The 27,262-nt window shown below is 42.0% G+C and overlaps 1 protein-coding gene across 14 annotated transcripts in view; it reads right to left on the bottom strand.

Moving 5' to 3' along the window:
* Window positions 1–27,262, bottom strand: part of DENND2B (DENN domain containing 2B) — a 307,999-nt gene that overhangs the window by 70,176 nt on the left and 210,561 nt on the right. For 12 of the 14 annotated variants that reach the window (XM_039538757.1, XM_039538759.1, XM_039538756.1 and 9 more), the window contains 7 exons: window positions 23,571–23,722; window positions 19,456–19,671; window positions 13,285–13,381; window positions 12,690–12,734; window positions 9,744–9,928; window positions 8,897–9,006; window positions 6,697–6,766 (listed from right to left, as the gene is read on the bottom strand). In XM_039538757.1, coding sequence (XP_039394691.1) covers window positions 6,697–6,766; window positions 8,897–9,006; window positions 9,744–9,928; window positions 12,690–12,734; window positions 13,285–13,381; window positions 19,456–19,671; window positions 23,571–23,722 — 875 coding nt within the window. The remainder of the gene's footprint in view (window positions 1–6,696; window positions 6,767–8,896; window positions 9,007–9,743; window positions 9,929–12,689; window positions 12,735–13,284; window positions 13,382–19,455; window positions 19,672–23,570; window positions 23,723–27,262) is intronic. The other 2 variants (XM_039538766.1, XM_039538769.1) reach the window with 1 other exon arrangement.

The raw sequence follows: 27,262 nt of genomic DNA, 5'->3' as shown, positions 1-27,262 counted from the left end.
CAGCTGCAATGTAGACACACTCAGACTTTAAGGGGCTGATTCTCCACTGCCTGGCACCTGTGGAAAGTGGGTTCAAAATCTACCAGTTTGGAACTCTCCATTCACTCACACCTGCAATAGCATTTCATACCCATGTTACACACACTTTGTCCAGGCATAAATAGCTACGTAGGTCGTCAAGAAACGGGGTCTAAATTCACACATTTTTATTCAGTACATGTTCTAGGTACTACAGCAAGATAACAAAAAAGCCAACCAAGCAAAAACAAAAAACAGGTACAAATACTGTGTACAGTGAACAGGCTGCTATTTAATATAGCTTTGACAAAAGCCAATTATATGAGACAAAGTTAATCATTAGTGCAAAACTGAAACTGACACTCTCTTGGGTTATTACAAGGGATAATGTACTAACCATACTAAAACAGGTAAGGGGTAATGTGCCTGATATAAATAAGACACTTTCTTTTACCTCAAATGGAAATTCTCATATCAGATCACTACGAAGACTGTTACCATGGTTGTCTTAGATGTATCAGGTTTTAATTGGAAAATGTCTTACTGTATTTAGAACGCTGTTTGTTATGGTACAATAGGTTACATTCCACTCTAATCCTGTTTTTAAATGAAACAATGTAATATAAATATATGTAAAATGGATACACTGTAGGACTTTGTTGTACAAACAAAATATAATCATTACTGTATCCCTTGAGGTGCTTTTGCAGGAGGCTTTTATCAGAAAATCCTGGAAAAAATCTAAGGCAAAATAAAATAAAATAAATAGAGCAGTTCAGATGACCATGTCCCAAAATAAAACAGTCTTAAAAAATGCCTGGTAATAAAAGACACAATTATCTCACAAATAAAGACCCCCCAGAAACTAAGACACAAAAAATAGGATCATAGGAACTACCATGCTGGATCAGATCCGTGGTCCAGGTAGTTTGGCAGCGACTACTACCAGATGCTTCAGCCAAAGGTCCAAGAAACCCCATAATTGACAATTATGGAATAACCTGCCCATGAGGGAGGTTTCTCCTTAGCCTTTCTGGGCAGGTTACCTTATGTCCTAAAGCACACTTCCAGTGTTTCTTATAGTTGAATGAGGCGCATTACAGCCCAGTGCTCATACACATTGTAAGTCAGGTATTGTGGGTTTTAGAAAAATAGTGCTTATATTATTTGACATACGCTGCAGTTCTGAAGTGGATTTAGGGCCTGACCCTGCACCTGCAACCCCTGTGCAGCAAGCCCTTCAACTCCTGCTTTCAAAAGTTGCTTGGAAAGTTTTGCAAACAAACGCTGAAATGGAATTAGACTAGAGAGCCAAAACTTGGCACATATATGGTACCTTCAGAGTTTGCCTGGTCCCTGTCACATGTACAAATCCCACATTTGCTTATGCAAAATAGATCAGTGGGCACGTAACTGTGCAGCACAGGCTTTAAAGGCACCATTTTGGACTGTGTGTCACCTGAGGCAACACCACCCCCCAAATGTGCTGAGATTTGCAGTGGGGAGGAAGAGAAATCCTCCACAGAGCAGCAGTGGAACTGTGGGGTGAACACTACTCTCCCCTAATGACCACAGCCTTTAGCACCATCTCAACAACATCTGTTTCCCCTTCTCCCGAGGCACAGGGATCCACTGGGCTGCTCCTGGTTGGCTCTGCAGACCTTCTAGGTAGCCACCAAAATCCCATCTCTCTATATATAGCTGACGGCACCAGTTTAACCACAGAGGCTTTCTGCACCCACAGCAGATGGTGCAGCATTTGCCCCATAATGATCAACTACTTCCCTGAAGAATTAATAACCTTTAGCCTACAGCATTTTACTTATACGCCTCCATCCTGATATAACGCTGTCCTCGGGAGCCAAAAAATCTTACCGCGTTATAGGTGAAACCGCGTTATATCGAACTTGCTTTGATCCGCCAGAGTGAGCAGCTTCCCCCTCCACCCCCCAATGCACTGCTTTACTGTGTTATATCCGAATTCGTGTTACATCGGGTCGCGTTATATTGGGGTAGAGGTGTATCTTCTACACACCCATCAATTTTTCATAAATTTCCTATAAAACAGGTGCTGGCCTGCTGCTGATCTACAGAAACCACAGGCGCCTGTTCAGGCTGTTCCTCATGCGCTGGGTTAGAACTGATCAGTACATCACGAGTCACTTCTCCTTATATTATTTCAGAATGTCTGATCAGCAAAAGTAATCTCTCTTATTGTTTACCAGATCCAAGACAGGTTTCCACATGCCCTCCGGACATTCTAACTCATCCTGTGTTCTGTGTGATCTGCTCATTCAGATACAGCAATAGCTGCTAATGCTCTTCTGCTCTTGGTGGCTCAATGGCCTTCCAATGTCTAACATTATTATTTTGGCCACTGAAAGTCTTTGTCATTCCATGTATATTGTTTATGTTGTTCTAGCTTGTATGAGCGAGATATTCAAAAGTGCTCAGCTTTGGCCTAACTCTGCTCCCACCATTCATGTCAGAGGGAGCAGGTTTAGGCCAGTGCTGAGCACTTTGAAAATCCCAATCTATATTACTGGCTCTGGCATTTATCTTTTGTTTTCAGTCTTTTCAATCTGGACATGTCATTTAATATCAGCACTCCAGAGTCACTGGCATCATCTGTTTAATTATTCATTCTGAATGATCCCTTAATATGTCAATATTTTAAAACATATGAGCAATCCCCCAGCATGTGTCTTTAACAACCTGTCATATTTGCACATCTTCAGCAATACTTACTATCACTTTATTCCATCCTATACACTCCGTGGTGAGTGTTGCGACCTAGTCAGCAGTCTGAAGCACAGCTCTTTGAATCTTTTTAAGCTTTATATCTCACTCTGACACTTAGTGTTATAACCATAATATTCTTTCCACAATGTGCTTTCCCATATGCTTTTCAAGGATCTACACTGGTAATTCTCTGGATCATTCAAGTATGTTTAAATCTTCTATACTTATTTCCTGCATCAATTATGTTTGTAGTAATGACACATAATAAGAAGCTGGAAAGGCTCAGACCAAAGGTCCATCTAGCCCGTCTATCTCCAGTATCCACAGTGGCCAATGCCAGTGCCCCCTGAGAGTGAGTGAAAACAACAATGAATGATCAATCTCTCTCTCTCTCATCCCCATCTCCATCTCTCTCTCACAGAGACTAGGACATTCACCACCATTCTCCTGGCTAATAGCCATTACTTACTTGCCCACCCCATTTATCCAGTCCTTTTCTTTTATTGTTATAGTCCTAGCCTCACAACCTCCTCCTCCAAGGAGTTCCAGTTCCACACTGTGCGCTGTGCAAGAAGAGAACTTCCTTTTATTTGTTTTAAAACCTGCTGCTATTAATTTCATTTGGTGACCCCTAGTTCAAGTATCCAACTCTCAACATTCTTCCTCTTTTTATATCTCTCAACATCTTTATATTTTCCTCTTTTCTCCAAGTGTCTCCTCTTTTTCTCTTCCTCTTTATCTCCCCCTCTCCCTCTCTCCTCTCTCTTCCCCCCCTCATTTTTTTCTTCCTTTTCTTTTGTTTTTTTTCTAGTTTTAGATCTTTTTTTTTTATGAGTTTTGACATCATCTTTGTGATGTCTGTACACAGTATATATATAGTATATAATATATATATATATAATAATATATATCTCTATTTATTTATATTCTCCTTCTTTTTTTTTTCCTTTTTTTTTGCTTCCTTTTTTGCGCTGGCACTTTTTCAGCATCTCATCACATAACGCCAAGATCTTTTCCAAACTCTTTTCCTGACTTTATATCTATGTTTATGTTGTGTTATGTTTGTTTTTATGTTTTTTGTTATTTTTTTACTTATTATATTTTAACCACATTATGCCATTTTTTTCATTTTTTTTTTTTTTTTTTTTTGTTTTTTTTTTGAGATCTTTTTTTTTCTTTCTCATCTTCTTTCTTTCTTTTCTATCTGAGCAGTTTAGTATCATCTGCACTCTTTTTCCACTGTTTACCCCCCCCTTTCTCTCCATCATTTTTATGAATAAATTGAATGATTGGTCCTAGGGGGACCCCTACACACCACCCACTAGTTACCTCTCCTCTCCATTCTACCATTTTATTCTTTTCCTTGTTCCCTCTGTCCTTCCTTCAGTTCTCAATCCAAAGGAGGACCTTTCCTTTTATCCATCCTTTCCTTTATTTAAGCCTGAGCCTTTGGTGACCTTTGGGTGAAGGCTTTCTAAAATCTCTCACAATCCTATGTCCACAGGATCCCTTGTCCACATGTTGTTTGTTGTCCTTTCAAAGAACTTATTAGGATAGTAGACGACGATTTCCTTTTACAGAAATAATGTTTTTATATGCTTTTTTGTTTTTTTTTTTTGTTGTGATTTTTTTTATTTTACTATTGTTTCAAAACTAATTTTGCCTGCCCTCGTTAGACTTACGGTCTCCGGTCTGTAGATCACCCCTAGAGCCCTTTTTAAATATTATTGTTACATTAGCTAACTTCAGTCATTGGGTACCAGACCGATTTACAGGACAGGTTACACCTTGTGGTTAATAGTTCATAACACATCACATTTTTTTTCTTTCAGAACTCTTGTGAATACCATCTCTGGAGTGACTTTTTTAATGTGTGTTTTATCAATTAATTCCAAAACCTCCTCTAGTGACACTTCAATCTGTGACAGTTCCTCAGATTTGTCACCTACAAAAGCCAGCTCAGGTTTGGGAATCTCCCTAACATCCTCAGCCGTGAAGACTGAAGCAAAGAATCCATTTACAAAAATGAGTTTACAAAATGCTTACTCTTGGGAAAAAAACCAAGCCTGAATCTTTCAGGACTGATTTTATACAGTGGCTCATCTGCAAATATTTACAAAAGTACTTTTTGTGCAGCTTTTATTTGTCCTTCAGATGATCAAATACTTTAAACATAGTGTCAGCATAGATATCTTCCAGATTGCTTATCTCATTATTCTGCCAATTTCCCCAATATGCTGATTTCTCTCAAGTAGGTGAAAGGGCATGTTGTTCAAGATCTCATATTTATTTTTTGCCGTATGGATTTGTAAAGTCTATAAATTTCTCCCCATAATGCACAAGTGTGTAAAATGACTGGGTTAAATGTCTACTGGCAAGATAATTATGTTTTCCTCAATATATCATATTTTGGGCATATCAAATCCCAAACTAATCCAGGAGCTAATGCCTTGGATTTCCATAATCAAAAGTGAGATTTGTGCAAGATTATAGACTTGTTGATACTTGCAGAAATGTGGTACTTTTAAACAACCTTTATTTTGTGGACTGAATAGTTTCCACAGTTTAATTTTAGCCAACTTTTCCTGAGAAGGCTTTGCTAAACTTATGAAATTATACATATTTACTTTTAAGTGGTAGCACATATGAAAAGTAATTGAATTGTCCTGCTGGCCTCCATCTTTATTTCATTTATTTGTTCCCATAAAGATATCTTCTGGGTGTCCCATTTATTCAACCTCTGATTCACTCCCCCAGCCATCCTCTCCCATACTAACCTTTCCTAGTTTCACTGTAGCTCATGCCCTTTATTAGCTATAAACTTTTTCCTTTCTCATTTATATTGTGCTTCCCCCGTGTATTTTACACATCAAAAGGCGGGATATATAGGTGCCATCCTTGGGAAATATTGCCCACAGAACTGACAAGCGCATTGTTTTTGTATTTATGTTACTGAAACTTTTACAAATACAGGGCCCAATGCTGTTCCCAACAGGAGCTTTGACACAGACATCAGCAAGAACAGGATCAGAAACACATGTACTGCAGTATGTCTATCGGCCAATGTCTCTATTAACTAAGAGCCAAATTATGCCTACCCTGCTTGGGTGCATTAGGAGGGGAGATGGGGCTCAGTGCAGAAAGCCCCTTTCCTCTATAGTATTCCTATGTAGGAGGCACCCTTTTACAAGTCCAGCAACACTGATAGCGAAATTCACCCTTGTCCAGAGATCCAGCAAACGGCCTATGCGCCAATGAAATTCCACTGAAGTTCTCAAAAGAGAGCTAGGCTGCTCTAAAGTATGCTGGATCCATGTCAGCATAGAATCGGCCCAAGATAAAATACCACAACCCCACTCCCCCTTTGCAGTTCTAAATCGATTACTATATGATGAACTCAGGTGAAAGGACTGAAATGGAGGCTGACAACCTGGGCTTCCCAAGTTCTAGTCATGGCACTGCATTAGCTTGTTGTGTGGCCATGGGCAAGTCACTTAACTCCTCTACTGCAATTTTCCTGATTCTGAAATGGGTGACAACCCTCACAGGGGTGCTGAAGAGTTATTAATTAATTAATGTTTGTGCCGCACCTAGGAAATGAAAAGGGCTGTGAAAGAATTAGGCATGTTAGAAATACCACGAGAATAGCCTTCTTTGTGGTCGTATGGTATTTCTGCTTTTGGTTGAAACTGAAACCGGGTGCCAATGAAGGGGGGAAATGTTTTGTGACCTTCTTGAAATATTTGGGTTCTCTTTCATTCAGACAAAGGTTTCTGACAATTCTTGTTGTATTTGACCTTGTTATCTTTCCAACTCTCGGAGTTCTGGGAACAGCTTTCCTTTTGGCCCGCAAAAGACATGCCTACAACTATGCACTGCAATGTTGACTGACAACTGAATTTTGTGCTTGGAAAGAGCTCAAGTTGATGTACTTACCAGTAATCTTCTGCAATAACCAAACCTTCTGCTGCCATCTTCCCCAGTCAGCATGAAAGAGAAGGTCTCACTGTAATAAAGATTGTCCCAGATTTTATTGTTACGGTGGCAGGATTGTAATGAGTTCCTAGGAAGAAGTGTTAATCTACCCTTTGAATACAGCTTTTGTTTTGCCTTCTTTTCAATTAGTGGCTAGATTAGTATGAAGTGCCTTGAGGTGCTTCCACGACAGATAAGTATTTCAAAATGGACACAGCATTGACAGACAGCTGCTTCTTTTTCAAACTAGTCATTCTGGAGGGTTTTTTTGTGCTATGCAGGTGGTAGGATTTCTACCACATTGTTCCCTTTTGAACCCTAAATATATAGGAGAGGTTTGAAGAACCAGAGCTAGCTTCTCACCTACAGCCAAAGAGCACCCAGCACAAGACTAGGGGGAATGCTAAGCTCACCTTCACACTCCTTGATCCTGGGATTACCATGTGCACCAAGTATGGTTGCTCTGACTTATGCTGGTTTCAAATGGCCCCAAGGATCTGAAACCAGATTTGGGAATCCATGCACTGTAGAGATATCCCGACCACATCCTCTTTCCTCTGGCATCCATGATGAGGAGTGGTACTGAGCCTCTACACCAGCTCTAGATGACCAGAAGATCTCTGTTGCACTGGGGCAACCCTCCATGGTTGAAATATGTCAGATCTACGGCTGGATTCTAGCAGCAGTGAAGCACAAAAGTGTCCACACAGCACTTGAGGACCTGGCCATTCCACTTACAAAAGCATATAGCATCTAATTCTTATTTACACAAAGGCCTCTTTAGACTGCACTCAGGGGCGGCTCCAGGCCCCAACATGCCAAGCGCATGCGTGGGGCGGCAAGCCGCGGGGGGCGCTCTGCCGGTGCCATGAGGGCGGCAGGCAGGCTGCCTTCGGCGGCTTGCCTGCGGAGGGTCCGCTGGTCTCGCGGCTTCGGAGGACCTCCCGCAGGCACGCCGCCGCAGGCAGCCTGCCTGTCTGCTGTGCTTAGGGCGGCAAAATGCCTAGAGCCGCCCCTGATTGCACTGGCAGTGTAAATGAGAATTGGGCCACGGTTTTAGCCCATATCTGACCATTTAAGCTTTTTTTCTCCCTCATTCAAAGTGCTTTGCTCTGGCTTCATAAAGCACAACAAGAACCCTAGCAATTTTCTTACCCTGGATACACATATCCCTGTCTGAACGGGGAATAGCACAATTCTACTTACCCACTTGCCTGGAGCAAGTAAAATATACAGGGGTCTAATGCTCCTTCAGTGGTTTTAATATCTAATAATTTGCATACTTCCGAGCACTGAGTAACATAGCCATGCTATAGCCAACACATTACTGTTACTGTACTCTTATGTGGCATGAGCCATGCAAGCCAATGAAATGTTACACACTTGCTTGTTGGCTGTGGTAATTCACTTAGGTTGTGCCGTCATAAGGCTATTGTGGTGTGACATCAGAAACAAAAAGCACACACAAGACATACTATACAGAACCTCCTATTTTACTGACATACATGTCATTCCACATATATTAAAAATTCATATCATATTTTGGGTGATTCATCTCTGTCCATCCATCTGCAAACCTGTGACGCAGGAAAATAAGATTGACACATTTTGGAGGTTTCTGTTGTGAGAAAAGGAGAGAGTGGGCTTGGTTCTCCATTGGCTTGCCTCTCATGTAACCATTTACCTCTGTGCAATCAGCATGGTAGGGCCAGAGCCCCAGAGGATGTATATTGGTGTAGCTCCGCTGAAACACATGGAGCTATGCCAACTCCAGCCAGCTAAGGATCTGGCCCACAGAGTTTTACATCTATCTGGCACTCACTTTTTCGAGGGCTAAATGATTACACACGGTGCCACGCAGAGGAGAATCAGCCTCTGTCTTTCAGCTTTTTCACAGATCTATTTCTGCAATTGGACTTGGCATTGTGATAAACCCTCCAACTGCTTCCCCCCAACAACACAGGTTTGTGAATCAGACAAAACAAGGAGGAAAAATATTATAGATATAGTTTTAAGTTCCATATCTATATATCTCGCTTCCTGAGCGTGAAATGTCCAAGACTCAAAACTGCTACTTCCTTACATGGGCAAGGACATTTCTGTCACTCTGACAGGTACACACCAACAACACTGAGCAAGAGACACATACAGGAGGGTTTACCTGTTGTATTCTGATACTGGGATCCAGTCCTTGGCATCAGGAAAGCAGAACTGTGGAATGGCTTTGAGACGCTCCTCTGCTTCACGCACTTGCTTGGTGGGCCTTTCAAGCTGTGGTGGATGAAATCAGATTCGCTTGATTCCAGCTTGAGCAAGTCAGTCATTTGTAATGAACAGTCTCAGCAATAGGTTTCCTAATTAGCCCCTTGGGGCAAGGACCATCCTGTTCTGTTTTTGTACAATGCCTAACAGAACAGGGCCATCATCCATGATGGGGGATCTAGGAGCTACCACAATAAAACTAATTATAACGACTAACATTTTTAAAAATTCATCTGAAACAGCTTTGTCCCAGAGTCACCTGATGTTCTTGTGAAACCAGTGCATCTCAGCACTTCAAAATGCAAACCTACCTCACACTCAGCATCTGCTGTTAGGGTGTGATCCAAAACCCGCTGAGGTCATTAAGAGTCTTTCCACTGACTTCAATGGACTTTGGATCAGACCCTAATGCTGTGCAGCCAGACCTGGTTAAAATGTCTATGAAATATTTGGAAACCGAATTAAAACTCAGCAACTAAGTGCTCACAATTAGGCCAAACTCTTCAGTGCTGGGAAAGGACATGCTGTAGAATAAGAAAAACATTTCTGAAAGAGCCCAGCCTCTTTCTCCCCACTCTCAACATGAGAAGTATTTTAGAACAGAAAGCTCCGGATAAATTCAGAGATCAGGTCTATTGACCCAGCTTAAAAGCCGATTCCTACTTGCTCCTTTTATTGATCTTAGCCAAAACATCTTAAATGCATTGAAAATAGATAACCACAAACAAAGTAGGTTGTTGCTTTACCTTGGGAAATTGATATGTCACTTCTGGGAGATAAGTATTTTTAGAAGGTTTCTTTTTCAGAGACACTACCACAAAATACTCAAACAGCTCACGCTCCTGCCATTCAATCAGCTCCAATTCCAGGGTGCGGTAACTAGGAGCTCTCTTCAGCATTGACTGGATGTGGACGAGACGCTGGGTATGAGCTAGTATTTACAAAAAAGAAAGAAAGATTGTTACCTGGAACTGACATGTAAACCACAGACATTCACAAAGGATTTGATGTTTGTCAAGATCTTAGTCCAAACATGTTCCCCTTTAAAAGTAGACATTCATGCTGTGCTCTCTCTTATTAATTCCACCCATAAATCAAAGCCTTCTGCAAGAATTGAAATGATGCAACACTAAGCTAGTGGAATCATTTCCAGCTCATAGAACTTTAACCCTGCCAAAGTTCTGTTTGTTCTACACATATAAGGCTAAATTGTGCTTTTGTGTATATGCCTGCAACTGCACTGATGTCAACGGGCTTGGTGAGGGTAACAGATCAGACTCAGACCTGGGCTAGATCAGGAAAGGCCAGTAACACAGCCTATCAATCTTTAATGACTACACCTTGATGCTACAACCCCCATTGGCGTATTTGCAACATTTTCTGTTGTTTTTATCCCACTGCTGCTGATTATCATCGAGGAATTTAACGTGAACCAAAATTATGCATCTGCTGGCCTGTAAGGAGTGGCGTGTTGGGCACCTAGCAACGCTGAAGAAACACACCATGGCTCTCTAATATGCAAGGCACAATGCAGCAAGCTCCTGGGGACCCAAGGCATTTAGAAAAGGGGTAGCTCGATTTCCCCACAGGGCTGCCCTTCTGACACCATCTAATGTGCAGGGCAGGGATGAAGTTATGGTCACACCCAACTCTGATCCTAACATGCTCCCATTAGCATGTTAGCAGCAGCCCCCAAATTGCTTGGGCAATGCAAGCAGCCGAACTACAGCCTCCTGTGCACAGACACTACGTGGGAAAGGGCTCTCTGCATCCTCATGCTCACCTCTCCACCCCAGGATCCTGCACACGGGTGACCTAATTTGGCCCTACATGTGCAAAAAGACATGGCTATGTCCATTCTCCTTCACCTGCCCCCGGTGATGCCATAACCCAGTCTTCGCAACAGGCAGAACTGTATTAAGATGGACCCATCAGACTGATGATCCCCCACAACGATGAGGGGAGAAGCTCCCAACTCTATCTTGAGGCACCAATGCTCCCTCAAGTAATGAAGGAGCCCAGTCCCAACACTCCTCTCTCTCCTCCAGCCACGCCTTGGGGTGCAAGTAAGTCCTGTGGTTTCTGCTGCAGAAAGAGGCAGGACTAGGATTTGCATCAAGCTGTTCAGGGCAGCGATAGCTCACTGACAGCTGCCCAGAGAACAGGAGCGGTTTTCTCCCCACACCATTCACTCCCATGTACAGCCTATTTCCATGGGACTCTTACTGCCATGGGAACTGGGCCAGGACTCAGCCTGACATAATTCAGAGAGTGGGGAATGGCTCCACAAGCCATTTACTATCCAGAGACGCTTCTTCTTCAATTAGAAAGATATTATACAGGCACATTATGAAATGTGTCCCATGCTCTGTACTGGCAATGTGACTGGTAAGGTTTAACATGCTGTCTCCATTTTACACAGAGGCTTCTAGGCATGCAGGCAGGTTACAGTGCACCCAAACTTCAGGCTAAAATTAAACAGGATGACAGGGAAATATCTGGCTTTGACCACACAGCGCATACTCACATCACTAGCACCCGGAATTGAAAGCTCTTTTCTCAGAGTGCCCTATCAGCCATCTGTCTGCTCAGTTCTCCCGAAGAGAACGGGACACTGATAGCACCGAAGACAGCTCCAGCCCCATTACAGAGGCACACACAAAACTGTGCATTCCACTCCCCAGCTCAGAGCCACAATTCTGCACTACTGTTTTCTTTTTCCCTATGATTAATAATGTGGGGTATTTTAAATCAATAAAAAGAAAATCAATAGAAACAATTGCTGGTGCAGAGGAAGAACCCTGCTGCTTTCCTTCCTTTGTATAGTTTGGTCTGAATTTCAGTACTCCTGAAAACGAGAGAGTAATTCCTCAGGCTTGAGCCAATTGTACTGCATGTAGATGCTACGCTAGTCTCCCTGATGCACACAGGGACGCCTGGGGGTGGGGGGCAAGTGGGGCAATTTGCCTCATGCCCTGGGCCCTGTAGGGACCCTGCGAGCCCTGGCCCTGCAGCAGTCCGGGTCTTCGGCGGCATTTCGGCAGCAGGGGGCCCTTCAGTGCTGCCAAAGACGTGGAGCAACTGAAGGCCCCCCCCACCCTCCGCCAAAATGCCCCGCGAGCCCTGGCCCGGCAGCAGTCCGGGTCTTTGGCTGCATTTCAGTGGCGGGGGCCCTTCTGTGCTGCCAAAGACATGTAGTGACTGAAGGGCCCTCTGCCGCCAAAGACCTGGACCGCTGCTGGGTGAGTACAAGCGCTGCAGCTCCCCTGCTTTGCCTCAGGCCCCCTGAATCCTCTGGGCGGCCCTGGATGCACACCTTATAGTAGTTTTTACTATCTGGAGTCTGCAGACATATCTGTGCACACACACAGGCAAGTGCATCTTGGAAAGAAAGTGCCAGCATACCAGGCATTATCAAAGCAGGTTCCTCACTATGTTTCATGGCTTCTCCTTCCCCTAAAATCAGTTAGGCCCTCACAGTTCACCATGCACCTGATTTCCAATATTTACATCATGTTTATGATCCTGCATTTCCAAACTTTGTGAATGGAGTCAGGAGTAGCAGGTTTCAAAGAGGAAATCAAATTGCACGCCCTCCCATGGAGAGGAACATCATGCAATAAAAGGAGCATTTATTTTGAGGGGGACTGCAAGTGTGACTGACTGGAAGCTAACGCGGACTGACCCCTCACCTTTAAACCTGTCATCTGAGTCACTTTCACTCTCACTGTTCTCATCTGCAAAAGAGATAAAGAGGTGTCTGTTAAAGGCAAAACAACAACTTTTTTAGAGGTTTATTTTTTGGCTAAGGTTCAATGCTTAACCCTGTGATCAGCACACCCTGTGCCAGAGTTTCAGACTGCACCGACTCAGTGGTTCCAAGGATCCCTTTGTGGAGATTGTTAATTGAAACAGAATTATTCTTATGCTTGAGATGCAGGGCACAGCCTAGCTGAAAGTACAAAGGTTTAGACCCCTTTACAGCAAAGCTTGTTTCACTGAATCCCCCCCGTGTAAAACTACACGGGTGGATGCATCATTTTGAAAAATGTTTTGAGCACTTCCACTTGTTCTCAGCTTTTTGAAAGGAGGTTGCATGGCATCAAGGTATTCACCCACGAAAGCTTATGGTCCAATACGTCTGTTAGTCTATAAGGTGCCACAGGGCTCTTGTTGCTTTTTACAGATCCAGACTAACACAGCTACCCCTCTGATACTCAATCCCTATCATATTCACATGGATAAAGTACCGTATTGTCTCATTAGACCAAGAGATTTGTGTTATACCTCGCAGTGATGCTGTCTCAATATTGGACACTGAAAGCTTCTTCAATCTTTTTTTCCCTCTTTTTGCACTATAGATAGAATTGATCCTTTGTACAAGCTGCAAAAAAGAAACCAGGAGGGTTACACATTAGAATACACTGTCACAAGACGACAAACAAACAGCAAGTGTAAACATTTTCTCTTTAGAAATCTTTTATGTATCTTCATTTATTTCCTTCTGACCCTCCACATAATCTGGCCACTACTGGCATGACAGCTTTGTCCTCTGCAGCCTCTGCCATCTGAAACTGCCTTCCTGTCTCTTTTCTCCTCAATAATTCTCCATCTTATTTCCAATCTCAGCTGAAAACATACCTTTTCTCCTTTATCTAGGGGTAAAGCCCCTTCCTGAATCAGGGACATCGTTTGCTCCACTAAGGACTACATAATTTGACTCCAATTCTGTGAAATATTTTGCAATACAGGGCCAGATCCTTAGCTAGTGTAAATCAGCATAGTTCCATTGATTTTAGTGCCTAATTACACCAGCTGAGGATCTGGCCAATAGGGTTTTGCCATAAAGTTGTGTTGTATTTATTGACCTTCAGCGGTGCTGTAACTACATTCTCCAGTCTACCCTCACCTGTAAAAGCTTTTCAAAGTCAGGTTCCAAATTCCCACTGCTAACCAAAGCAGAATTTAACCCTTGGTAAAGCATACTTAAGACTTCTTCCTTAGCAGGTCTAACCTTGACAAGAACTGTTTGTTAGGAAGTCAGTCTGTTCAAAATACAAGAGACACAGGCTGGCTGCAAAACATTCACTAAGTAGCTCAAACCACTAAGCAAAATGGTTCCCACTTACCATCAAACTCTCTCTAGAACACTCCCACACCAGCATCTATTTCCTCAACACCACAATCAGCTTCCGCAATGGAACTCTACTGACAACTATATACAAGAAACCCACGGATCATCACACCTACCTTCACAGACCTCTTAGTTTCCCCAAACACACCAAAAAATTGGTTACCTACAGCCAAGCGACAGATGGACAGAAACGACAGAACATGCTCTGAGGAGAAAGTCAGGGATATATACTTTAACACACTTAAAACCACCTTCACCAAACAAGGACACTCCACCAGAGAAGTAGATCATAATAGATAATATTAAGTCCTGCCATGCGTGCAAGGGACCAGACTAGATGACCTCTTGAGGTCCTTTCCAGCCCTACGATTCTACCATAGAATGGGCCATCTGCTTCAATACAGAATAAAAACCTTTTGACCACATGCTCCTTGTTGTTACATATTATTCCACACTGGAACCCATATGGAGTATCATAAAACAATTACAACCCATACTCGATGGGGACCACATCCTGAAAGAACTCTTTCCCAAACCCCTCTCTTCTGGGCATCAAACAACCTCACAAAGCTCATCATTAGAAGCAAGCTCCTAACACACCAACTCAAAGCAGCACCAGACCCCACCAGAACAACAGATACCAAACCTGTAGGCATACCTCCATTGCTACAATGATCAAATATCCCTCACAACACACAATTCAAGATTGATGGATCCTACACGTGCCTATCACAACATGTGGTGTACTCCATCCAGTGCACTAAATGGCCCAATAACAACTATGTGGGTGGATCCAGACAGTCACTGAATGAACTCACACAGGAAAATGATGAATGACAAATATCACCTGTGGGCTAACACTTTTCATAAAGTGATCACTCCATATCTGACCTCTCAGTCCTCATCCTCAAAGGAAATCTCCATAATACCCTCAAAAGATGAGCCTGGGAGCTTAAATTCATAACTTTGCTAGACACTAAAAATCATGTACTTAATAAAGACACTGGATTTATGGCTTATTGCAACAATCTGAAACCCACTAAGCCCTGTTTTTTGTCCTATGACTGCAGAGATATTAACTGGCCACTTCGCCCTGAATGGTCTCTTACAATATGTATAATATGTATTAATACAATATGTATAATATGTACAATATGTATTAATAACTTATGCTAAACAATGCATGTTCCACCTTGTTTTTAGCTGTGACATTCTGAGTACCTTTCTCAGACCTGAAGAAGAGCTCTGTGTAAGCTCAAAAGCTTGTTTCTCTCACCAACAGAAGTTGGTCCAATAAAAGATATTACCTCACCCACCTTGTCTCCCCAGTTACTTTGACACAGACGTTATAATTAAGAATTAGCACTTAAACAGTACTTTAATTGCTTAATGTCTGTAAAGCTCTTTGAAATCTTCACAATACCCCTGTGAGTCAATATAAGTTGCATTTGGATTGTGGGATCTCAACATGATTGACAAAAGGTAGGTATTATCCCCATATTACAGGAAAGGAAATGGAGGCATAGTGAGATTAAGCAATTTGTTCAACGCCTCATAGAAAGTCAGTAACAGAGCACAGACTGGAGCTCAGGAGTCACTAACTCCTATACTCAATCTGATAGCAAGATCACGCTGTTCAACTTTGTTATGAATACTATAAGAAAGATTTGTATGCAGTTTTGATGTCAAATTTTATTTTCATCATTGTTCAGATTCCGATCTCAGCTACTCTGATGTGGTGACACTACTGACCTCATCTACACAGGCATAAATGTGAGCAGAATTTGGCCCAGAATCAATTGTTTATAGGCAAGACATTATTTGTTGCCTAACAAACTGCTGCTCACTAACCCATGTACAATTTGTGCTTGTAATGATGAACTGAAATCCACTTGGAGCTGCTCTGCTTGTGGTCTCATTCCTGGTTTTACTGGCCTAGAAGCTGTACAGCTACAAACAGCATGAGAGTGATGAAATCTTGATTGGCCGAAGCCGCTCCAGGAAATCCCACCTACATACAAGACAGACATCCCAAGGAGGCTGTTCAACAAGGCTACTGATGCCAGCAATGAGTGGGCATGCTGTGGTTACTCACTTCCCTTCACCACTTTACACAGCACCATCCAGTCTAAGGGTAGTTCCAGGGACTTTCTCCGAAGGAGTTAAATACTGGGACCGCAGTGCCTAGTGGACTGATCCAAAGCCCACAGAAGTCAACAGAAAGATTCCCATTGACTTCAGCGGGCCCAAGCACTGCGTGTACAAAGGCAGCAGCTGTCCTGCATAGAGCTATAGCTGCCCTACAACTCTGGATATTAGAAGCTGTTTTACTGAGAAGTGGTGATCAGAACTCCTGCAGTTTCCCCTCGGACTAGTCAAGGGTTCTTTAGCTTCTACCTCTAAGGCCAAAGCAATGGAGGCTGACATGGGGGACTTCAGCTTAATGACTCCTCTGAGCAGTGACGCCTCTAACAGCAACGTCAACACTGAATCTGAGCAAAAGGCCTGATGTGGGACCTGAACGCACATATTCTCTCCCTAAATGGAGCCTGAGCTCTTAGCCCTGCTGGTTCAGACTCTATGTAATTAGCACAGGGATTGCGAGGGGAGGGCAAGACATGAGTTAGACCACTCCAAGGTACTGTGTCAATATGAAATTCCTCAAATTGACTAATTTCTAAAAATTCAAATTCCTGACCAAGCACCCTTTAAACAGGACACTGTATTCTGAGTTCTTGTTAATTCCTTCGGAAAAAACAATCATGAAGCTTTTTTTTTCTGGAAAAAAGAAGAACAACAAAAGAAAATCAAGGAAAAAGAAAAAATTGCAAAAGCGAAGACTTTGTCCTGCCTGCTCCTTTGCTGATATTTAGAAAGGACTATTGGCCACATGAGGAGAGCAACAGCACCAAACACATTTGGGCCCTGCTCATCTTTTCCCTTCCCTTTCCTCTCTGTGCACATGCCTGCCGGTGACCCGTTCAGTTTTAGTTTTGCTGTTGTCAGCAAAGACCCTTTTTCAACGCCTGGGGAAGAGCATGGATGTGAACTCCCCATAGAGCAGCATATCAGAGTGATGTCACCATACTGGGTGGCAGATTCTCAGTTACATTAAGGCCCAGCCAGGTTGCTCTGAGAATCAGTGCAATTGACCAGCAAGAGCACAGTGAAACTGACTTCACACAAAGCACTGTCAAATGCACAAAGTAAGCAGAGGAACAAATAATTTCTCGCTGATCAATTTTAGTCAGTTCAGGTCAGCTTGGGTGGTTATAACAAGAGGTACACAATTTTCTGATGGAAATATGATTTCCAAGTTAACAGAGTCCCTTTCACTGGAGAAACAAAAAGGAGGAAAAAGAGGTACAAAATTAAAGGGACAAATTCTGCTGCTTTTACTCATGTTGAGTAGTACCTTACTCCACAAGTAGTCTCTAGTATCGCCAAACCCACCTCTTCAAATACCCTATGTCAGGCCACCCTAAAACCATGACACTGACTTAAAAATCATGACATTTTAAAAAGATAGTTGTTTATTAATTTATTGCCTTTTAGTTTTTGTGTCTTTGGGAGTCACATTTTCAAGCTTTTCTCCACAAGGGCTAGAAACTAATTTTTTCTTTTAATGAAAGTTGAGGTTCTCCCATAATCACATGATTCCAGGAGCTGAGGCTTTAAGAAAACATCAAATATTGTGAGACTTGCAATACAATTGTGAGAGTTGGCAACAATGGTAATTTTCAAGATGACACTATCCCTTTAAATCAGAGAAACAAATGGAAGAAAGAGGTACAAAATTAAGGTCCAAATTTTGCCGCTTTTACTGACATTGAGTAATAACTTACTCCAGGGTTGAGCCACTGAAGTCCCACTAAGTAACATCTTACTCCTGCAGTAAGGTATTATACTCAATGTTAGTAAGGGTATCAGAATCTGGCCCTGATATAATTATTTAAGGGCATATAATTAGTTGCCTTCATTTTAGTTTGCTTCCTGCTTAGGCAGAATTTCAGAAATATAAAAATGTTCCTCTTCTGTCCACACAATATTTATAGCTACATCATTTTAAAAACACTCCTTTATTGAACAGGAAAGAGTGAAATGTACAATAAAAACTAGCATTGTTCACAGGCTAAAAATAAACATGTTGGCTATTCTCTCCTCCTTGACGCTATTGTACCAGACAATTATTTCATTTCCCACTTGACATTTGAAACTTTTTATTTGGCCGAAAGAGTCCAAATTTAATTCATTTTTATTTTGTATCTGTAAAGACAAGTTGATCTGGACTGCACAGGCTGTGAGTCAAGCATAGGGCCCATGTTAGGTCAGTGGAGATTGCCTTAGGAACAGCTGTAATAAACAAAACAAAGAAGCGAAAATCCTAAGCTGCGTACTGAACATTATAAATAGTGACAGATCAACAGTTACAAATTCAGACTCCTTGAGTGAGGTACAGTACAATGCTCGGCCTTATGGAGCTTTCAGAAAATCATGTGATTGTTTTAAACAGTGGAAAAGCTGAATAAAACATCAAGCTAGGTCAGGCTGGCAAAAGGGTGTTTAATATTTTGGGCCACATTGAAGGCCCAGGCCCAGCTGGGAGCAATGCAGAGCCACCCCACCTCCAGGGGAGGATCTCTCATGCCAGCTCCACTGCATGCAGCAAATGTGTGTAAACACGGAGATCTCCTTCTACTCCCCACAGTTCCTAGCTCTTCTGCTGGCTGTTTCAAATCTGGACACAACATTTCTTTCTACAGGGAAAACTAAAGACTTAATTGATGGATAAATGCTGTACAGACATACTGGGCAAGATCCTCCAGACTGGCTGAGCTGCGCACAGCATGAAACTCATTACTGGGACATGGGAAGATTTAAGCCATCTTTGTGGCCTCCAGATCCTGGGGCCAATCTGCACCTTGCCAAATACTCAACACATATCAGAGCAGCCTGCAGGCTGTTCTAACTTAAGCTAGCAGCCCCCTAGTTCCAAGGGGCCATTCTAGCAGCTGAGATCACAGTGGGGCAAGGATGCCTTAATCATATGTCCTTTTCCTCAGGCACGTCCCTTAGGCCCAGGGCAGGAGGTGGGATGGAACAGCAGCCACTACTGCGTCTCCACATCATCAGAGCATTCCCCAGTGCAGAGGGAATTCTTAAGGGGCCAGTTAAGCCAACCAAAGGGCTGCTTCGCACAGCCAGAGTGGGGCTGAGGATCTGTTCTTGTGACAACTCACACACACTGGCCTTAGTGAAAGTGAAACCAAGGCTGGACCCTTGTGACTGATACAGAAATTGGACAATACTATAGTGGCCATTACCTTAGGGATCCTCCTGGCCCTGCGTGTGGTCAGCAGCTCACTTGTGGTGCTCAGACTGTCCTCATTCAGACTGGAAGGGGAGGAGGGGATCCCAAGCTGAGCCAGAAGCAGCATGTCATCATGGCTGTGTCGCTTGGGTAGTCGTGGTAAGCGATGGCTCTTCCTCTCAGACCAGTTCCCAATGCGCAAGGACTGGCTGCTGGGCTTTGAAGGTAGCTGCAAAAACATGAACAACTTGACATCCTATTTGTTGGAGAAGCACCTATCACAGACATGAAGCCATGGTGGCAAAAGCCAGCTGTGTTGGGGTCTGTTCTATCTCCCTCCAAAGTCAATGAAAAGACTCTCAACTGACTTCAAAGAGAGCCGGAAAAGGCTCTTTGTGAACATGTTATGGCAATACAAACTTTTTTTTGCCAGATAAGCATCCTCTCTACAACAGGTACAATGGTTTTAAGCACAGAAGGGTCCAAATCAAAATGATCAGATCTGGATCGGCGTCTAGGACCTGATCCAAAGTGCACTGAGGTCAACAGAAAATCTTGCATCGACTCCTATGAATTTTGAATCAGGGCCCTAAACGTCCACAAACATTGTTGGGTGCAGGTCAGACAATTTAATAAAGTGTGCATGTTAATATTGTATCCCAGTATAAAAGTATGGCTGACATCAGAGCACTGACACAGTGAGTCTGATTCTCCCTTCCCTTACACTCCTGTAAATCAGGAGTAACTCCGCTGATGTCAATGGTGTGTCATTGGTGTGGGGAAATCAGGCCTTCTGTTTTTCTATAACATAGTCTTTATTGTATAGGGCAAGGCAATCTCAATCATTTCAAGAACTTGAAACCTAGTTTTTCCTCCGTCTCACGTTCATGAAGAATCTTCTGAAAACTTCTTCAAAACATGAATCTGCTTAGCTGATCACTGTGGGAAGGTTGAGTCTCACTACATCAATTAAGCAATCTATGGGCAAGAACAATTCTAGGATTCCTAACAGTATTTGGTATTGTGTGGCAGCAATGTACTGTACTGCTGCCCAGGGGTTAACGCAGTGGACTGGGAGCCAAGATTTCTGGGTTCTTTTTCCAGCCCAGCCACTGTTTAAATGTGGGCAAGCACCACTTTCTTAATCTCTCCATGCCCCAGTTTACCTACCTGCATCAGGATAATTACTGTGCCTACCTCAGATATTTTAAGAGGCCTAATCAAGCTTTCTAGAGTGCTATCAGATGCTCAGATGAAAGATGTTATGTGATATTTATTAATCTTACTATTAATACTGCCAGTTACTAACATACTACAGTAAGAAGTCTACTTGCTCCAACAAACAGATTAATAAACTACAGCCCAAACCAGCACTTTTGGGGTCTAGATTTATGGTCTCATATTCCTGCAGCAACCATTATTCTTTAAAGAGCTCCAGGAGCTGCATATTCTATATGCTTAAGCATGTTTTTTTGCTGATAGGTATACATGGGATTTGTGTCACAGACACAATGCCATCAATAAAACATTTTCTTTTTTAATTTGAATCCTTCAAATATTAAAAAACAAATTGGAAAGAAGATCAAAACCACAGTGGGGTTCAGAAGGACCGCAGACCAGCGTTTCTGAGGTCTCTGGTAACCACAAGTCCTCAAGCCAGAAAAATCATCAACAGTGTTGAGCTTAGTGAAATGAATTCAGCTGGGAGATGATTGTCCAAACCTTGTTGACCTCCTGATCTCTTCCATATTGTTCATCATGATGCATGATTTTAAGGGAATATAGCACTGGAAAAACTGGGTGATGGAAAGTAGCTAAAGTGACTGTTCATCAGAGACGGTGACTTTTCTATTTTGAATCACTGAAGCAGGGCCGCCCAGAGGATTCAGGGGGCCTGGTGTCTTCGGGGGGCCCCTGCTGCCGAAGACCCGGCACTTCGGCGGCGGGTCCCGGGGCAGAAGGACTCCCCGCCGCAGGTCTTCGGGGCACTTCAGAGGCAGGTCCCAGAGCGGAAGGAAACCCCCCCCACCGCCGAATTGCCACCGAAGACCCAGAGTGGAAGAAGCTCTGGGGGCTTGGGCCCCGCAAGAGTTTTCCGGGGCCCCCGGAGTGAGTGAAGGACCCTGCTCCAGGGGCCCCGAAAAACTCTTGTGGGGGGCCCCTGTGGGGCCCAGGGCCTGGGGCAAATTGCCCCACTTGCCCCCCCCCTCCCCCGAGCGGCCCTGCACTGAAGAATCCTACAGGTTCATGGATGAGCAACAGTAGCCATCTATTTGCTTTATATCTAGGCAAAATGACACCATAGCTATGACAGAATTTAATTCAAATTTCTGGTCCCATGTCAGAAAGAAGTTATCAGTGGATGGACAGTCTTGTGCCTATGACTAGGCTAGGACTCTGGGGATCTGAGTACAATTACTGGTTTTGCAACTAAAGACTTCCTGTGTGACCTTGGGCAAGTCACTTAATCAATCTTTGCCTCACCTTCCCACCTATAAAATGGGGAGAATAATCCTTCCTTTCTCTCACCCTTTGTCTGTTTTGTCTATTTAGGCTGCACATTCCTGGGGGCAAGGACTGTGTCTTACTATGTATCTGTTCCAGTGCCAAGCACAGTGGGGCAAATCTCATTTGGGGCCTCGAGGTGCTACCATAATACAAGTGAATCATCATCAACATCCGTGGTAACTCTTTCATCTCTGTTGTGGCTACAATTTTTTCTCCTCTGCCTTCTTACTCATTCTACATTTGTCATTGCCTTTCTAGTGACCCTCTGCTGGCCTTATTTAGTCCTCCTTTTTTGCCAGTGTTCCTGTTTTATAATTGAAGCATCATGTGAACTGTAAACGCTGGCACTACGAAAGTTTTATGGACCATGCTGCCAAAAAGATCCCAAAGATTAAATTTAGTGATGAAATAGTCCCGGTTTGGTTCGAGGCCATTTGTCAAGATGGAAATGTGCCTTTTTGTGACCTTTTCATGAAACCGGTGTGAATGTCTGCTTGATTCAATGCAAAAATACATCTTGACCAAAATGAAATTTTGAATGTCAAATACATGCATATTATTTTAACATTATATATACACATATAGACCTCTACCCCGATATAACGAGACCTGATATAACATGAATTCAGATATAACGCGGTAAAGCAGCACTCCAGGGGGGCAGGGCTGCGCACTCCGGCGGATCAAAGCAAGTTCGATATAATGCAGTTTCACTTATAACGTGGAAAGATTTTTTGACTCCCGAGGACAGCGTTATATCGCGGTAGAGGTGTATTTTAAAATCTACAATTGTGCTTGAGACTAGGACCATTTTTGAGTGAAAATTCTCCTATATTGAACAAAAACCCAACATCATTTCACAACTTTCACACACAATTGGACTACTCTGGGAAATTCTCCACAAAATGCAGACGTCTCCGAATTCCAGGTCTTTGCACTGTGCTGTCAACAGTTCACACAGTTCTAGCCAAGTCAGGTCCAGAATGTAGGCATTCAGGCTTTTCCTTTTTTTAAAAAAAATTTGTTCTTTGGGGGGAAAAGTGTGATACTTTGTCTTTCTTCCTCTTCATTATGCATTTAATATTGTGTTTGTTTTTTTCAAAATTTGGTAATAAAAACTATTTTACAATATAACATAAGTTACCTCACTGCTCAGTGAGCCCCACATAACACTTGCACAAGATGAAAAAGCATTTCTTGTTTGTTCCGTCCTTTCTAAAAGCCCACTGGAGAATTTTGAATGGCTGTAGGGAAAGGCTCAGTAATCACAAGGGTTTAGGGCCTGATTGAGTTCCCATTATGATCAGTGGAAATACTCTCACTGACTGCAAAGGGTGCTGGATCAGAATCGGCATTTCTAAATAGTAGCAATTAATATATTCAATAATATCAGCATTGTTCCGAGTAACAATAAACCTGAAGAATATCTAGATTATGGCCTTAAAGTGTTTACAGCAACTATTAGAAGTGTTTGTCTAAACTGTTTTTCTTTATGCCCTTTCTCACTTGGATACAATTATTGTTCCTGCTATGCCCGGGTTGATTCTCTTGCAAAAGGTTAAAAATAACTAAAATCACAGTAAGAAATGAAGGCTTATACTCTAAGAAGTTCTGAATTACCTGGGGAGGCGATGTGTACTTCCTGTCATGCGGAGTCCACATCCTGTGCAAAGAATCTAGGGAATTCTCAGAGAGCTGCTGGGATTTTCGGCCTGCGTGACGGCCTTTTAGCTCCACATCCTCGTATGGATTTTCCTTGGGTGAATCTCCTTCTCATTTTTTTTTTTTTAAAGAAACGAAAAACAGACAGGAATGTTAAAAAAAAATAATCATGTGAACCAAGTGAAAGAGTCATAGCAAAGCGCCTCAGCTTTCAGCATGAGTCATCCCTTCAACTGCAGCTGGAAATATTTGGAGTAGATCTTGGCTATGATGTCGGCATTTTTTTTTTTAAATAAAATGCAAAGATTTCACAAGACTTGCTTCTGAGCATCCACAGCTGGGCAAATTTTACTGATGTCTAAAATCTAAGGCACATGCCTATTTTAAAACATATTGGTGGGTTTTACTCATCCATAGCAGCCTCTCACAGAGTGAAATGAATAGCACTGAACAGTTCTCAACACACTACCATTAAACCACAGGTATTTCAACGTTTATTACTTACTGCCTTACCTCTAAATCCTATTCAATTTATTCATAAATGATCTGGAGAAAGGGGTAAACAGTGAGGTGGCAAAGTTTGCAGATGACACTAAACTACTCAAGATAGTTAAGACCAAAGCAGATTGTGAAGAACTTCAAAAAGATCTCACAAAACTAAGTGATTGGGCAACAAAATGGCAAATGAAATTTAATGTGGATAAATGTAAAGTAATGCACATTGGAAAAAATAACCCCAACTATACATACAACATGATGGGGGCTAATTTAGCTACAACGAGTCAGGAAAAAGATCTTGGAGTTATCGTGGATAGTTCTCTGAAGATGTCCACGCAGTGTGCAGAGGCGGTCAAAAAAGCAAACAGGATGTTAGGAATAATTAAAAAGGGGATAGAGAATAAGACTGAGAATATATTATTGCCCTTATATAAATCCATGGTACGCCCACATATCGAATACTGTGTACAGATGTGGTCTCCTCACCTCAAAAAGATATTCTAGCACTAGAAAAGGTTCAGAAAAGAGCAACTAAAATGATTAGGGGTTTAGAGAGGGTCCCATATGAGGAAAGATTAAAGAGGCTAGGACTCTTCAGTTTGGAAAAGAGGAGACTAAGGGGGGACATGATAGAGGTATATAAAATCATGAGTGATGTTGAGAAAGTGGATAAGGAAAAGTTATTTACTTATTCCCATAATACAAGAACTAGGGGTCACCAAATGAAATTAATAGGCAGCAGATTTAAAACAAATAAAAGGAAGTTCTTCTTCACGCAGCGCACTGTCAACTTGTGGAACTCCTTACCTGAGGAGGTTGTGAAGGCTAGGACTATAACAATGTTTAAAAGGGGACTGGATAAATTCATGGTGGCTAAGTCCATAAATGGCTATTAGCCAGGATGGGTAAGAATGGTGTCCCTAGCCTCTGTTCGTCAGAGGATGGAGATGGATGGCAGGAGAGAAATCACTTGATCATTGCCTGTTAGGTTCACTCCCTCAGGGGCACCTGGCATTGGCCACTGTCGGTAGACAGATACTGGGCTAGATGGACCTTTGGTCTGACCCGGTACGGCCTTTCTTATGTTCTTATGTTCTCTGTGGTCTCTTGCCAGAGAAGGTGAAGAGGGAATAGCATCTAAACCCAACAATGCCAAAAGAAATGTGTGAACAATGAGGCAAGGAGAAGAGTGCGGTTCACTATTTTTTTCCACCACTCCTATTGCCTTCTCAAAGTCATCTCTAAAAATACTTCTTACTCCCCAATTAAATACTTCCTTTCTCTTTTAATTTTGTCTAAATCAATATTCTCCATAGGTCATGAGGACACATCTGGCCAGTAACGTGTAAAGAGGTCCAAATAATTAATTCATTAAACACGACTTATAGGGAAAGCATTATTCTAACCCTTAGAAGTAAAAATGGGCCAACATTTGTGAACTTTAGTGCAGACATCCAGATACAAATTTTGTGGTCTAGATTTATGTTCTGATAATAAAAGATAACCATTACTCTTCAAGGAGCTGCGGAGCTCCACCTTCTCGGTACACTCAGGATGAATACACTTCTCCCTGAGGGACCTGGATAAAGTCATTTTAGTTATCATGTACTTCTGAAAATGGGGAATTTGAAACTTTTTTCAATAATTTATTTAGAACAGTATATCAGTGATGTAGCTTCGAACTTTGGGTTATCCCTGCTCAGGATCATTCCAGTCTGATGGTTATCAGAGGATCATTCCAAAATGGCGATCATCAAACTTCAAGACTGTCTCAAACTCTCAAAATTCAGTGTTAGATGTTCATAACCTTAAACCTTTGATCTGATTTTCTTCAAACTGGGTTTGATTGGTAGACCCCACTGAGACTTAAAAAAATCAAGCCTGATATTTACACTGTATATACTGTAATGCAACTTACTACACGTAAGGGTGCATAAGAAATACAGTTTGTATTATATTATACATTGTACTAATTGACAATTTACAGTATAATTATGTAAAGTTATAATAATATATTAATAATTAATATGATATGTGCCAATAAAAGACTTTTCATCTAGAGATTTAAAAGCATTTTACTAAAAGTAAGCATCTTTATCCCTATTTTACAATGGGGAAACAGAGGCACAGAGAAATTAAGCGACAGCACATCTACAGCACAACCAGGATTACAACCCACACCACCTGACTCCCAGTCCAATTGTCTAACCATTATATCATGCTGTCTCCTTGTGCACAGGAGGGCACAGTTCAGGCTGAGCTTTCAACCTCAGTTGTAAATTTTTAAATGTTGAGTGCTTGAATTTTTTTTAATTTTTTTTACTTTAACACTGCATTAGCAATAGTTTTTTCATGCCGTATATCTATATCTCACACACATATATATGTGCATCAAGCACATGGAGGAAAAATACTACATCAATAATGTAAGATACTGAAGTACAGTCTTTAAACTTTAGGCAGTGCCATTAATCATATATATATATACACATATACACACATATGCGCGCACACACACACACAAAAGACTGAATATTTTAGTATTGTTTTAATTAGAAAGACTGGATAGTTGCTGCTGCTGGGGCTGCTAGAGAATGTTTCAACTGGCAGCCACAGATGATTGTCTCATAAGAATGGAATCTAATTGTACATATTGTACTAGTGAAGCCAGTGACTATATAAAGTCGAGATCTTTAGATTCAAATGAAAGACAGTTGATGGAGTTAAAGGCTTTGGGGTGAGATATGCTGTACAATATAAATCTAAAGTTACAAATGCTACAGGAGAACCTGGGAATCTCCAGTCAAACTGATGCGATGTCTTTCACAGGAAGAAAAATAATAACTATTGCACCCAAATGCCATTATCTGTAAAGCTGAGATTTTTAATATCATGCAGCTCTTGTTATTGTTATTATGTTTATCATAAAGAGTCAACTTCACAAAATGCCTTTTTTACTTACTCACAGTGAATTGGACTGTAGCTGCTACATTAAAATTCCTTGTAAGCCAATGAGTCAAGTATGGGGTCAAGGAAGCATTTCAGAATGGATTAATGGACTTCAAAATACCCAAATACATTAGACAGTGGTTAAACATACGCTTTCCTGTCAAAATGAATGTTATTGCATTCGCTTGTATAGTATCCAAAGC

Source organism: Mauremys reevesii, linkage group 4, assembly GCF_016161935.1.
Source record: "Mauremys reevesii isolate NIE-2019 linkage group 4, ASM1616193v1, whole genome shotgun sequence".
In the NCBI taxonomy this organism is placed as follows: Eukaryota; Metazoa; Chordata; order Testudines; family Geoemydidae; genus Mauremys; species Mauremys reevesii.
The sequence above is the reverse complement of the archived record's forward strand: the minus strand, read 5'-3'. Positions and strand labels throughout refer to the sequence as shown.